The sequence below is a fragment of the Mirounga angustirostris genome, unplaced genomic scaffold, assembly GCF_029215605.1.
Source record: "Mirounga angustirostris isolate CCGP_5_RB_7025 unplaced genomic scaffold, mMirAng1.0.hap1 SCAF_5, whole genome shotgun sequence".
NCBI lineage: Eukaryota > Metazoa > Chordata > Mammalia > Carnivora > Phocidae > Mirounga > Mirounga angustirostris.
This window is the reverse complement of record NW_026991713.1, coordinates 64,128,073-64,143,344: the sequence shown is the minus strand read 5'-3', so window position 1 is coordinate 64,143,344 and position 15,272 is coordinate 64,128,073. Positions and strand designations below refer to the sequence as shown.

At 50.2% G+C, this 15,272-nt stretch overlaps 1 protein-coding gene across 1 annotated transcript; it reads right to left on the bottom strand.

Annotated features, from left to right (window-relative positions):
- Positions 1–486: 486 nt before the first annotated feature.
- DDX23 (DEAD-box helicase 23) lies at positions 487–14,025 on the bottom strand. The gene is made up of 17 exons (XM_045873515.3): positions 13,892–14,025; positions 10,311–10,519; positions 9,576–9,686; positions 8,578–8,671; positions 8,401–8,466; positions 7,707–7,845; positions 7,288–7,421; positions 7,051–7,163; positions 6,656–6,799; positions 6,334–6,559; positions 5,916–6,061; positions 4,749–4,926; positions 3,559–3,801; positions 2,985–3,136; positions 2,660–2,768; positions 1,748–1,922; positions 487–1,381 (listed from the first exon to the last, which is right to left on the bottom strand). Exons 2-17 carry the CDS (start codon positions 10,517–10,519, stop codon positions 1,158–1,160), a joined length of 2,463 nt encoding a protein of 820 aa, XP_045729471.1. The 5' UTR covers positions 13,892–14,025; the 3' UTR covers positions 487–1,157.
- Positions 14,026–15,272: the final 1,247 nt, after the last annotated feature.

Here is a 15,272-nt window from a genome sequence, read left to right as displayed (position 1 = left end):
CCCAGCTCTGTAGCCCTCTCCCCACCACCTAGTTCAGTGGGCCCTAGCTCCGGCCCCTGGTCCCCATCTCTGCACCTCCCGTGAGCAGTGGACTCGGCCACTAGGGAACCACAAGCAAAGGTACTGAAGACTGGGTGTCCGGGGCGCTACGACAGGCCACAACTGCGCCTCCCGTGCCGGTTTCACGGCGGCTCTCCGTTCCCACCCTTGTGCCAAGCTCCCCAGAGGGTGCCCAGGCAGGCCAAGCTCCAAGTCAGTGAGGCCAGAGCCGGCAGGAAGATGCCTTCTGACCCTGCTGCCCGTGGCTTTTCCATCTCCCCTCGAGTGGCCTCCCGTCAATTCAGACTATGAGCTGAGGCCCCCGGCTCTTCTCTGGATGTAATTTTCTTTCATCTCCCAAGTCAACCCCCCCAGGGCCGTCCTCCTATCTTCTGTGGCAGCAGGGAGAACCCAGGAGACAGAGGGGAGCGAGAATGTGACACAGCCTTCATCCTCATGTATTTATTCTCAGAACATACAAACTCATCTTCTCAGAGAATAAAAAACAGAAACTTCCCTCAGTGACCTCAAGATGGGCACAGCCAGCTCACCCTGTCCCCACATCTACTAAAAAAATTCCCTGGGTGAGGGGTGCCTAGAGTGCACAGCACCCCTTGGCAAAGGGGCCGCGCACAGCTCTAAACCAGGCTCTCGACTTGTTTTATAATCCAAAAGGGCAAACGGCTGTCAAAATGACAGAGTCCCAGGTCCCTAACCCTCACCGTGCCAGGCCCCCCGGGGTCACCTCGGGCGACGACCCAGCTGCCGCTTCCGCAGTCAAGTCCCTGCCAAAGAGGCCAGGCAGCCAGGTTTTCGCTCAGTGCGTGAGGCGATGCCAACCGGCCACCCCCACGACTGGCAAGAGCTGGTGGCCCAGTGCAGCCCCGGAGCCCTCCGGAGGGGCAAGGCCGAGCCAGAATCCGGGGTACTTTGTTCTCCCTGCCGCCTACAGCAGTGTCCTCTCCCTTTGCAGCCCCGCGCTCAGGCCCGCAGACCTGAGGGAGGGGCCGAGGAGTCTGTTTCCTAAGGCCCCGTAAAAGTGAGGACCTGGAGAGATGTGAGGGTCCTGAAGAACAGGCTTCAGAACATGCCCTTGAACTGACGGGACGTGTGCTGTGTCAGGCAAATATCGTCTCCTCCCGGCGCTTCTTGGTGAGGATGGTGCCTGGCTTGTGCTGGGCATCTGGGTGGTTGGCTAGCTCCGGGGGGCAGGAGGACACCGGGCTCTCCAGGATGGCTTGCTTCAGCTCATAGAACACAGCGGAGTCCTCTTTGGTGAGGAAGGTGATGGCCACACCACTCTTGCCAGCTCGTCCCGTGCGGCCAATGCGGTGGATGTAATCTGGGGAGGGGGAGGAACGCCACTGAGGATCCCGGGCTTCACTTCGACGGGTCTCCCCCACCGCACCGCACCTCCCAAGGGCAGTCGGTACCGCCCGCGCCGCCTGACCCTGCGGCATCCACAGTGCTCTCCCCTGCACCAACGGTGCTCATCCTACCACACCCAGACTGAGAGCAGCCCAGCGCCACTCTTCCCCACAGCCCGAGACACAGCTGTCGCACATCCAGCGACAACTAACCCATGGGAGATAAAGAGCAGAGCTCGTCTCAGCAGGACAAGCAAGCCCAGCGTCGGAGCTGTGAGGAGTGAGCCTCCGACAAGTAGCCTCCCTTTACCTGGATGGAAGCTGCTTTCCCCTGCACATACCTTCAATGTTTTTGGCCATATCATAGTTGACAACCATAGACACATCTTGGATATCGATACCACGACCCGCCACATCTGTAGCCACCAAAATGTCCTTGGCCCCAGCCTTGAGGTTGGACAGGGCAAACTCTCGCTGCTCCTGGCCTTTCCCACCATGCAACGTGCAAGCATTGTACTGTTGGAAGAATGGTGAGGTGAGGAAGAGCAGCAGAGTCATGGAGAGACCCAGAAATTAAGGGGGTGAAGACACCAAGGGAGAACTGCAGAGCAGAAGGGTAGAAGGCGAAGGAAGGAGAGGATGGGTGCGACTGAAAGCAAGAGGACAAGCAAGCTGGAGAAAGGGAAGGGAGAGAACAGGGTGTGGTGTGGCAGGGGCAGACAGAGTCCGGTCAAAGGTAAAGCAGCTGGGGGGGCAGGGGATATGGAGCCAGAGAGATGCGAAGTCATCAAAGAGAATGAGGCTGAGATGAGGGTGGTAAGCAGGGACCAAGACGCTTAAGGAAGTTCGAGTGGAGAGGACACACCAGCAGCAGGACTAAAGGACGCCGATCACCCCCATCTCCCTCCTGACCACACCACCCCCTTACACGTATTAACACAAAGAACTCTGATCCACTATTCCACAGCCTCAGATCTGGCCAGGATGTGTGTCTCAGGACTTGACCCTGGCTCAGCCCCCTTGGAGGAAGACCCAAGGCATCTCTGGCTGACACTGCTGGTCTGGACAGGGAATCACAGCAACAGACCCGTCCCTTATCCCCATCAAGCCGCCCTCTTCCCTCTGGCCCTGACTTGACTATTAAAGAGGTTAAAGAATGGGACAGCACTGAGAGGAGGAGCCTTAGAGGGGCCCTCTATTTTGAGAAAGCCCCACCAAAGAGAGCAGACTTGGTTCTCCCCAGCCAGACACACCCCCATCTTCTCCAGGGATTTCGCCAAAACATCACAGCCCTTCTTCTGGTTGACAAAAATGATAATGGGTGGATCAAAGCCTTGTTCCAAGATTGCCAGCAGCTTTTTCCTGGGGAGAGGAGGAAGAGGAGAAAAATGAGAGGCATACCTCCGTGTGAGAGGCTCACCCTGATCTACCAACACCAATTCCACGACCTTCAAGCACATGGCATCCCAAACAAGAAAACAGCAGCCCTCTTAACACGGCAGAACATTTACCCTCCATCCCGCATACTGAAAAAGCCCCTTCTCCATCATGTGCTTCCTGATTCAGCTGCCCCCGTACCTCTTTTCTGACTCTGACATGAGGAAGACCTTCTGTTCCACACGTTCGTGGGGCTTGCCCGCAGAGCCGATGTACACCACAGCTGGTCGCCGGAGATAGCTCCGGGCCAGACGCTCCACCGCCGGGGGCATGGTGGCCGTGAACATGACTGTCTGCGGAAACAGGAAGCTCAGCCCTGGGCCCAGGCAGACACCACCACATATCCCCCATCACCACAGGCAGCGGGGCCTGGGCTAAAGAACCTACAATGAGCCATGGAGTAAGCTCTGACAACCACCACCGTAGGAAATCGTGTCCTTTGCCTTCCCCCTTCTTTCCTCAGTACCCGTTCACCAAGCCTTTACATCCTACGATGACAGGAAGGGCTGAGACCATTTGCTGGCACCCACGGTGGGCAGCAGCATGAGGCCTTGGAATCGTTTTCTAGGGCACAGCCCATGGCTGCACTGCGAGGACTTTAAGAGGACTGACATGCTGGTCAATGTACTCCGGGCCCACCCAGGGCAGGAAAGGCCTCAGAGCACGTTTGGCAACTTGCCCCCATTTATTTCCCAGCCCAGGGAAGCAGCCTTACTTGGCGGTACTTATGTTTTCCCGACTCGAAGTTGGCCAGCATCTTCTCAGGGTCCTCAGCCTCATCTGTGTCCGGCTTCTGGTTGCTGACGGGCATGTGCTCCAGGATCTTCTGGACATCGGGCTCAAAGCCCATGTCAATCATCCGATCTGCCTCATCCAGAACCACATAGGTACAGCGGCTCAGCACGAGGTAACGGTTCTCCAACACATCAATCAGACGTCCTGGGGTAGCGATCACAATCTGGAGGGCACAGTGGAAACATACACAGCCCCAGCATGTACCTCTTTCTTCTCCCTCCTGTGAACTATCCACCCGCTTGGGCAACAATGCTAAGGAACTCGGACCCCAACCTCCAGTTAGGACTGGCAGCAAAGGTTCCTAAGAACTGGCACAAAATCACTTGTTGCCACCTTGGATTTTTTTTTTTTTTTTTTTAGGAATGAATAGGGTCTCTGAATAAGGTCCAAGAGTTACACAGAAGAGGCAAAATCAGAAGGAACTTTCTTAGACGGAAGAGGGACAAAGGGCAACTATGGAGAGGGTTACATAAAGGAATTATGGCAAGAAGTCTGCAAAAGACTCAATTCCTGCATCAGAGTTCTTCTAAAAAGCTCTCTTCCCCCACCCTGAGAGGACACGGTCTACGACAGAGTAATTAAGAGCACAGGCTTTGGGGCGCCTGGGTGGCTCAGTTGGTTAAGCGACTGCCTTCGGCTCAGGTCATGATCCTGGAGTCCCTGGATCGAGTCCCGCATCGGGCTCCCTGCTCGGCAGGGAGTCTGCTTCTCCCTCTGACCCTCCTCCCTCTCATGCTGTCTGTCTCTCATTCTCCCTCTCTCAAATAAATAAATAAATAAAATCTTTAAAAAAAAAAAAAAGAGCACAGGCTTTGGACGTGAACCTCAGCTCTGCTCACCGCCAGCCGTGACTCTGGGGAAGTTCCTGACCTGAGCCCCAGCCTCACCTGGACAGTGGAGGTACTCTACCTATTCTCACACGGTTGTTGGTAGGATTAAGGAGGTGCCCAATACAATACCTGGTGCAAAAGTTCTCAGTAAGTCATAGCACATACATACAAGCCAGAACTTTTCTTCAGCTTACTGTACATCCATGGCAGAAACTAGAAACACAGCCCCCAAACGGAGCGCCCTCCCACAGCGGGTTGGCTGCCGGCTAGGTGAACCAACCTCACAGCCCATGCGCAGCCTGAAGCCCTGGTCTTCTCTGGAGATGCCGCCAATGACGGCCACAGTGCGGATGCCCAGTGGCTTCCCAAACTTGATGGTCTCTTCCTCAATCTGCTGGGCCAACTCACGAGTGGGGGCCAGAATGATGGCGTAAGGGCCCTGGTCTGACTCTTCGATCCTGTGGTAAATGGGGCATCCCACAGTTCCATGAGCTTTGGTTCTCAGCCAACCACAAACAGGAGCAAGACAAAGTCACTCTTAGGGGTAGCTATGGAGATGGGGAGGGTGGTGGGAAAAGGATGCAGAGATCTCACTTAAAAATCAGAGACTCCAGGGCAACCCTCTCGGGTCCCCTCCCTCTTCGGGAGCTTTGAACTATCACTTTACTATTGCTCAATAAACTTTGCTTTGCTACCCACCCCCCAAAAAAAAAAAAAAAAAAAATCAGAGTATCCTGGACAGCTAAGTTCTTCAGGGAGTGGTCTTGGCCATCCAAATCATATACTTCTTTGATACTGTGATCCAATTATTCCCTAATATCTGACCCAGACTAAAGAAGGGGGCTTCTGATTACAGACTTAAAAAGAAAACCAAACAGGGGCACCAGGCTGGCTCAGTTCAAAGAGCATGCAACTCTTGACTGTGGGGTCATGAGTTTGAGCCCCACATTGGGTGTAGAGATTACTTAAAAATAGGGGTGCCTGGGTGGCTCGGTTGGTTAGGCATCTGATTCTTGATCTCAGCTCAGGTCTTGATCTCAGGGTTGTGAGTTCAAGCCCCATGTTGGTCTCCACGCCAGGCATGGAGCCTACTTAAAATAAATAAACATTGTTTAAAAAATAAATAAATACAGGGATGCCTGGGTGGCTCTGTTGGTTAAGCGTCTGCCTTTGGCTCAGGTCCTGATCCCAGGGTCCTGGGATCGAGCCCCACATCGGGGTCCTTTCTTAGCGGGGAGCCCGCTTCTCCCTCTGTCTGCTGCTCCCTACTTGTGCACACACGCGCTCGCGCTCTCTCACAAATAAATAAATCTTCAAAGAAATAAATACATACATACGTAAACCTTATTAAAAAAAAGAAAGCGAGAAAACCAACTGCTCCTTTGCCACCGTGACCTTTCCCACTCAGCCAAACCCACCCACGCCAATAGGTGCCAGCTGACCCCACCTGTCAATTTTGGGGAGAGTGGTGATCCAGACCAGCAAAGGGATGAGGAAGGCTGCCGTCTTGCCGCTGCCGGTCTCAGCTACACCAATGATGTCACGATTCTGCAGCCCAATGGGGATTGCCTGACGCTGGATAGGTGTCGGTTCCTGCAGGGACCCAGAGAGAGGATGGGTACAGAGGGAGTTCTGCTCCCCGGGCTACTGCTGACAGAGTGGGACACCAGTACACAGTGAGGAAACATGGTCACCAAAGGCCAATACTTCCTCTGGAAAGGGACAGACAGGGTCACCTGAGTGCTCCCTGGGAGAGGAGGCACCAGAGGAACAAAGGAACAAAGCTCTCTGTTCCCAAATTAAGCGTGTTTCCCCTGGCATGTAGGAACATGTCAGGTCTTCTGGGCCAATCTGGCCCTCCTTACCTTGTAGCCACACTTATCGATGACCTCCAAGATATGCGGGGGCAGAGAAGAGTCCTTCCAGGACCGGATGGGATTGGGGATCTTGCCACCTTTGGTGGTGATGCTGTAGTCCTCTCTGAAGATCCGCCAGTCCCTGTCCGTCATCTCATCTAACTTCTTCTGGGACCAGTGCCGATCGTCCCAGCGCTGCTTGGCCTCCTTCTTTCGGAGCTTGCGGAGTCTGGCCCTGGAGCAGGACGGGAGGAGCAAGTGCGATCAGCACCCTGCAGCTCCTTTTTGCAGGCGCTGGGCTCTGCCAACCACCCCCAGCCCCGCCACTCACTCCTCCTGCTCCTTTTCTTCCAGTGTCCGCCTCTTCTCCATTAGGTCTCCATAGAAACGCGACTGCTCCCGCTTCTGCTGCTTCAGGTCAATGCCTGCAATGAAGCCCCGCCCCAACAACTGCACCTGGTGCCGCTCCTTGTATCTGAGATGGAGGCGGAGGAAGAAAAACAGAAGCTGTGACAGCAGCAGGAGGGAAGGGCGGGCTACCCTGATGTCCCGATCCGTCTGCCTCCCCAGCCAGGGTCTTTCCTCACCCAAAGAGCTGGCTGATACGCGCCGGCCAATGTCCCCGACCCAGAATCTTACTTTTCTTTCTGTAGTCGCCAGGTCTCTCCAGGAACAGTTGAAAAGACCAGTTTAAAAGACTGAGCCCTGAGGCCCAGAGCCACTCACAGGGGGTTGTAGTCGATGGATGTGTCCTCGGAGGCATCCCACTCAAAGACAAACTTGCGGTCGTTGAGATGCCTCGTGCGGCGGCGCTTCTTGATGCCACCCAGATATCGCTCCTGCCCAGGGACAGAGCGCAAAGCTCGAGGCCCAGCCAGATCTCACACGCGGAGGTCAGAATGGCCAGAGAGCCAAACCACAGTGCTGTGTGGGTGGCAGGGGAAGTGAACACAGAACCGGCACCTTAATGGCATGCAGTTCCTTGCTCTTATCCTTCTCCTCCCGGATCTTCTGCCGCCCTTCCTCATCCTCGTTTCCATTGGTCTCCCGCTCCATCCTCTCCCTGCGTTCCCGACGTTCCCGCTCCTGAGGGTCTTCTGCAGACCAAGGAAAGCAAAGCTGCAGAAGAGCTCAGTGCAGGAAAAGAGAGAGTGTGGAGAGGGTCCAGACAACGGACACCAAATGAGAAGGGGCAGCTCTACGACACAAGGGAAATGGAGACCTAACACAGAGAGTTTTCTCATCAACTCCCCCATCCCTCCCTCTGCCAAACTCCGGAGCAAACCGGGTTTCTGGCCCTCGTGAGTGAGTGAGTGACACGACAATCCCAGCCCACCCTCTCCTACCCCATTCTAGGGGCTACACTGGGGAGGGAAACGAACCCAACATTTTCCTGCCCATATCCTGGAACTGTTTCCTCTTCTTCCGCTCCTCTTCGAGCATTCTCTGTCGCTCCTCCACCTCCTGCTGCCGCCGCTTCAGGGCTTCAGCCTCTCGTTCTGCTTTGGAGAGGAACTTGGGCTACAAAATAGATTGGAACTGTAAACAAAGGACACAGGAGCAGGGTATAATCGCACCACTGATGAGAATGGCAGGTATTTGAATGAGTATTTGCCCAGGCATTACACCTGTTAAGGAAAAGACCGATAGGTCTAGGACCCCACAATGGCCTGAACTATGTCCCCCTCAAAATGTGTATGTCAAAGCCCTAACCCCCAGGACCTCCGAATATGACTGTCTTTGGAGACAGAACCTTTAAAGACGTGTCTAAGGTAAAATGAGGCTCTTCGGGTGGACCCTAAACCAATCTGACGGGTGTCCTTGTAAGAGAAAATCTGGACACACAGAGACACTGGGAGCACGCCCACACAGAGGGAAGATCATGTGAGAACAGAGAAGACATCCACCTATAAGCCAAGGAGAGAGGCCTCAGAAGAAACAACCCTATGGACACCTCGATCTCAGCTTCTAGCCTCTAGAACTGTGAGAAAATTAATTTCTGTTGTTTCTGTCCCTCAGTCTGCAATGTTCTGTTAGAGCAGCCCTGCCAACTAATAGAGATCCCCACGTTCTCACCTTAGCCTCGGCTTCTTCCTCAGCCTTTTTCTTGGCCAGAAGTTCCTCCAGGGATAATGGCTGTGCCTGAAGATAAAACACAGGACTTTAGTCAATAAAGGCTCTCTCCCTTTGAAGATCAATAACAGAGAACTTGAACTGAAAAGGAAGATGAGAAAAATCTTTCCTCTCCTTTACCTTAGGCTTCTTATCACCGTGTTCATCCTCTTCATCCTTCTTAGAGTCTCTGTCTTTCCGAGATTTAAAATCTTTTCCTCGGCCAGGAGATAAGCTTTAAGGAAAAGGAACAAGAAAGGTCCTTATCACTGTCTTACCCCCACCCCTGGAGGAGGGTCAGGCTGAGCCCCGGAGAGGATGGAAGTTTTCCATGACTCCACAAGACTGGCCCATAGCCATCCATCATACCCTGGAGCTCCCTTTGCAGGCATGGTCACTGTCTGCTCTCAAACCTAATGATGGCCCTGTCTTGGCCCCACTCTACCTGAATCTCCTTTTCCAAGACTAATTAATCTCTTCTCACCAGTGGGTCCTCAGTACAAAGGGCAAAAATATCTCTTCCAAATAGCAGGTGCACATTGAAAAAAAAAAAAAATCCTCCTTAACTTTATAATACACAATGAATTTAGTCTACAGAGTCCCTCCCCATCCACCCTTCCCAGACACTGCTCTGTATCTGCTCTCTACCCCCATGCTCCCTTCCTAGCAGTCCCAGTGATCCTTTCCCCACAACTGCTACAAGCCCAATCTACAAGTGATCTTAAACAACCCCCTGTATTTGTTATGGAATTATGCCCTTTGCCCTGAATTCTAATCTACACACTCAGAGCCTAATAAAAACTTGCATACAAAGCTTCCAGGTGAAAGAGCTCAAGATACTGGGGCATTAAGCTATGCCAACAAATGCATGTTATCCATCTTGGGTAGAAATCTGAATGGTCCAATGGAGCTAAGGGAATGTTTTACAGACTGGTAACCCTCTCAAACGAATTTCTAACCTTTAAGAACAAGTTGACCCTAAATGGTTGTGACTTCAGTAACCGGATACACGCTCTGCAATCACTAGCAGTAGAAGCCACTAAGAACAATTTACTTTCCTATGACGCTGAGCCAGCTTAGAGGCAGAGAGGAAGAGATGGGAGCATTCTCCTAAAGCCCACTCCCGTTCTCTCAGGTACCTGGATCGCTTACGGTCCTTGTCCCGTCTGTGCCCATCCTTGTCCCGGTCTCGGTCCTTCTTATTCCGGTCACGCTCCTTATCCCGTTCTCGTTCCTTATGCCTTCGCTCTCTAAAGACAGCAAATGTAAGAAATCATGTAGTATCCAGAGTATCTGGCTTCACTGCAGCCCTAAAGAGGTTCTCATGCTCTTTTCTCCACAAAGTAATATTTTACAAATCGGGGCATATGTGTCCAGGGAATGCTATGAGGGAATTCTAAGAAAGTCTTCTAGGGGCGCCTGGGTGGCTCATTCATTAGGCGTCTTGCCTTCGGCTCAGGTTATGATCCCAGGGTCCTGGGGCCAAGCCCCGTATTGGGCTCCCTGCTCAGCAAGAAGCCTCTTTCTCCCGCTCCCACTCCCCCTGCTTGTGTTCCCTCTCTCGCTGTGTCTGTCAAATAAGTAAATAAAATCTTAAAAAAAAAAAAGAAAGTCTTCTAGATCAGAGTTGTACTACTAAGCATTAATGGCAACGACGGGCCATGGCCTATGTGAAGAGAGGAACAATTCTCCTCGATCAGCTGGACCTTCATCTTACAAATTCCCTCTTAACTTTTAAGAGCTACTGGGTTACTAGGTGTGGAGAAATATATGAAAGACTAATGTCCCAATACTGGAGGCATCAGAGGAACCAAGAATGAAGAAGTCTGAAATGTACTCTCCCTTCCCAGATAAGACATACAAAGTTACTTTACCTTTCTGCGGACTTGGAACGGGAACGAGAGCGAGAACGGCTGCCTCCCCGACGCCTATCCCTTGAACGATGCCGCTTCCTGTCTTTAGATGGGGAAGACTTCCGGTCCCGGTCTCTATCTCGCTCTCTGTCGGGAGTCCGAGATCTCTTCCTTTCCTCCTTGGAAGGGGATGCATCCCGGTCCTTTTTGTCAGCTAGCTCTCCTGCCATCTGTCATGGATAAGAGGAATACTTATTATGTCCTAGGTACTGCTCTCAACTGTTTATATATAATCTACTTAATCTCAAAACAACCCTATGAGGTAGATATACTGGAATGCCTACTTTATAGATGAGGAAATGGAAGCTCAGGTAGATAAGTTCTCTTGAGCTCATAAAGAAAAGTTCAAAAGAGGAAAAAAAAGAGTTTAACTTCGAGATTTGGGATTATAATCAGCACCTCAAGAAAACCTACATTTAATTTTTTTTTAAAGATTTTATTTATTTCTTTATTTGAGAGAGAGACAAATCACAAGCGGTGAGGAGGGCCTGAGGGAGAGGGAAAAGCAGGCTCCCCACTGAGCAGGGAGCCCAATGTGGGGTTCAATCCCAGGACCCTGGGATCATGACCTGAGCTGAAGGCAGACGCCTAACTGACTGAGCCACCCAGGTCCCAGAAAACCTAAACTTAAATGGAGAAACAAACTCACTTTCACCCAGATCAAAAGAAATGTACTTTTCATTACATAATGGGAAAAACTTCATGGAGGGTACACAGAACCTCTATGCATTTTTTTTTTTTTGCAACTTACTGTGAATCTATAATTATTTCAAAATAGAAAGAAAAAAAGAAAGGTACCAAAAACTAAAGGTCACAGGCATTCTGACCTACACTCCTTACTCAGATTTAGATTCTCACAGCCTTGACCACTACCCCATCCCATGAAAGGTTTGAGCAGGAATTTGTTCTGTGCCCCTCCTGCCTGGGGGATACTGAACACCATGTTGCACTGTCAACTGTCCTTCAGAGTACAAAATCTGTTTCAGCCAGGAGCTAAAATGACACTAAGTCTGAATCTACCTCTACCCCATCACCATCATCCCTAAGACTCAGAATACATTTCTCAGAACTTATTTTATCCCCAAATGGTTCGGTTGGAATATCAGCTCCCTAAGCTTTTGCTTACAATCTCCTTTCCTCGTGTAATTTCCTGCCATATATCTTTAAGAAAGGGTAATGTGTAAAGAAAAGAAAAATGAACATGTAGCACTTTCAAAAGGTGAAGACAACCCGTCTTGTCTCACAACTGTCTGAGAAATGACTGAATGTTCTATATTAGTACATCATGCAAGTATACTTGTATTTCTTCTACTTAGAACCCTAAGAAAACAATCCAGAAGAAAGGTATCTTCTCTATAAAACATCCTCAACATCACTCAGTCTTTCAACAAATATTCACTGAGCACCTGGTAGGTCCCAGAAACTGTTGTACCTATTGGAGATATGGCAGTAAACAAAGTCTCTGATCTCAAATTGCTTATATTCCAATGAAGCAGATAACAAGGAGAATAAGAGAATTTCAAATAGTAATGAGAACTAATTAACAAAATAAAACAGGGTGGATATCACGGGGAGGGGTAGGAATGAGAGATGGCTCAGGAAATAATTTTTTAGATGACATGTAAGCTGAGACTTGAACGATGGGAAAGAGAGATTGCAAAAATCAGGGGAAAGATCTTGTTGGGTAGAAGGCACAGCAAGTACTAAGGCACTAGGACAAAAGCTAGCTCAGCATGCTTGCCAATCAAAAACAGACTTGTGTGGCTGAGTGACAGTGACCCAGGGCAAAGACCAATTCAAAATGAGTTCAGGGAGACAGTCAATGTGTTTTAGGCCAGGGGAAAAGAACGTGGATTTCAACCTAACAGCAACAGAAACCTTAAAGAGTGTTAAACAGGAAGTGATGTGATCTAATTTTATACTTTTAAAGAATTTGGTGACTTGCAAGAAAATACAGAATAGGGAGGCAAGAGTAGAAACAGAACCACTGAGAATGCCATTTAGTAGTCTAGGCAAGAGATGACAGCAGCTTGTTCTGGGAAAGTGGAAATGGAGATGGAAAGAAGTAGAGAGCTTCAGAACATACTTGGAGGCAGAGCTGACTGGACTTAACGGATGAAGGGAGAAAGGGAAAGAGGAGACACAATGATAGCTCCAAATATAGGGTTTGACCAAACTAATGGTTCATGGTGCCGTTAGTGACCAGAAATGACTGGGGAAGGAACAGATTTAGGAGGAAATCACAAGTTGCATTTAGAAAATGCAATTCTAGAACTCAGGAGAACCTGGAGACAAAAATTTGAGTCATCAACACAGAGATGCTTTTAAAGCCATGGGACACTAAATAATTTTACCTAAGCAGGCAGTATAGTTAAAGAAGGAAATAGAAGAGAACCAGGATTAAGCTCTGGAACACTATAACATTTAGAGGTCAGGCAAAGGAGGAGCAAGAGAAAAAGACTGGAAAGAAGCAACAGCCATTAAGAAAGGGGGGGAAAAAGTAAGTATGACCTCACAGAAGCCAAAAGAGTGTTTCAAGGAGGGAGTGGTCAAGTGGATAAAGACTAGGAGATAGAGGAGCGACCCCTGCATTTGGAAAAATGGAGATGGTTGGTGACCTTGACAAGAGCTGTTTTGATGGCCTGGAGAAAGCAGAAAACTGAGTGGAGTGGGTTTAGAAGAGAATGAGAAGTCAGAATAAGGAAACAGTAAATATGGGCAACTTTTATTATCGGTTATACTTATCACATGGGCCTGATAACCAGGCCTACCCTGGTCATCGCTTCCCAGCAGTTTTCCTTGCAAACCTCCAGGTCTTTGAGTTCCTCAGTTCTTGTAGGGTAGTGGCAGATTCTTTTTCTCATCCAATTAAGTATTTATCAAGCATCTATTATATGCAAGGCAGCGTGCTAGATGTTGTGTTGGGTTACAAAAGGAAATCAGGAAGATCCTGTCCAAAGGAAGGTTAAAGAGCAATAGAGGGTATGAAGCACTTACCAAGATGAAGACTCAGATGAAGTACTATAGGAAGTCAAAGAAGTTTCCTTTCATTTGCAAAAGGGGATTTGGAAAGATCTGTGGAGGAAGTGGCTCTTGAGCATTTAAGTATAAGTAGAATTTGAAGATGTGTAATTGAGGGTGCGGAAAAGTCATTCCCAGCAAAAGAAATAATACAGGAAGCACAGAGGCGGGAAAGCACTACTGATTCTGGGAGAAAAGCCCAAGTTCCAGATTGGCTGGAGCAAGGGCTACTCGAACATGAAGGAATAAGCTCGGATGGAGGGTATCACAGGTGCTGTGTGCTCATGGACAAAGGTCTGGCCCGTAACATCGTCCAGGGACCTGGCCTGTGTCCCCAGGAGCCAACACTCGGCGCTGGGGCCCGCGCCCCTTCGCTCCAGCCCGCCAGGGCTCTCCGGGCTCGTGCCTCTACCCTGAAGCGTTCTTCCCCGCCTCGTCCCGGAGGCAGGGGCCACCGCCGTGCCCCAACTCTCGCCCTCTCTGCAAGCTCGTGGGGACAGCCTCCATCGCTCGGGACTCACCACTCTGAGTCTGAACCGCCCAACGCGGCCTCAACGTCGCCGAGCAGTCGCCATCTTTCCCGTTTCCTGGTCGCCGAAATGCATCCCCAGCCGCGCTGCAAGCTGGGAAGTCGAGTTCCTGGTGCAGGGCGGCGCGGGCTGACATAGAGGACCTGAGAACTACTAATACCATAATGCACCGCGCCAGCGCCGGCCCCGGGCCGAGGGGTCTGCTGGGCAATGTGGTTCTCCAAACATCTGAGTCTGCGGGAGTTACGAGTTACCCATGGGTTTGCATCCAGCCTAAGGTTCTCTCCCAGTGCGGTCTTCCTCGGAATATGCTGGTGTTCCCAGACTATCGTGGCATGTGGCTTACTACGAAGGAATTTAAGGGCTTCCTTAGCTATCAACAGCGCTTAATCGTCACTAACAACTACAGTAACAACAAATACTGTACCGTTTGTTGGAAAAGCGTTTTTACCAAAAAAAAAAAAAAAAAAATCTGTGAGGTAGATTGGCCCCATTTTACAGGTAGACAAACTGAAGGTTAGTTTACAGGAGTAGCCTACTGTTTCACAATGAGGGTGGGACAATTCATTGTGTGGGACTGTCCCAGATTTAGGAGGACGTTTTAGCAACGTTGGGGAGGCAGGAACAACCCCAGTTATTGTGTCAACTCCAGATGAACCCATAAGTGGATTATAGAGTCCTGGAAGGATGGTATCACCTGGGCTGTGACACCTGTTTTCTCGACATTCCAAATAGGATCCTGGCTTCCTCATTTTCTTGCCCTTTGGAACCTGGCCAGTTGTTGGGTGACCTTCCTAGTTTTGCTTCTTTCTTCCCCCTAGTCCCCCCTCTTCAGTCATCCACTGAGCTTTCTTTTACCCCAAATTGTATGTTTACTTCGGTTCTCTTTGGTCTTATGGCTCATAATTCACCGCCCCACCCCACCCCACTCCACCCCCCCAAAAGACCAAACCTTGAAACTTCTAGGATAGTTTAGATAGATACCAGGAGGTGTCTAATGCCCTCTCCCTTCCCATTTTCCCATCAGCAGCTTTTGGTTTCAATACCATGGGGCTGTAGGGCTGAATGTATGTTCAGTTCTCTTCAAACAGAGCCTCAGGATAGACCCAAATAATCCTAAAACCCTGAACACCACACACAATGGCCCAAAGTAACCCTGGGAGAGATAGGCTTCTGCTCTTAGAATAGAAGCCTTCGACTTGCCCACTTTTACCCTAGAGAAAGATCAGAAGGGAAAGGATGTCTGAGATCTACTAGATGTAACTCATGCAGTGAACACTGGAGGGCTCTTCACTCACAGAATGGAACTTTAACAATCAGACCAAAAGTGTAGACCTTAAGCAGCAGCTATAGTATTTACTGAGAATCTTCA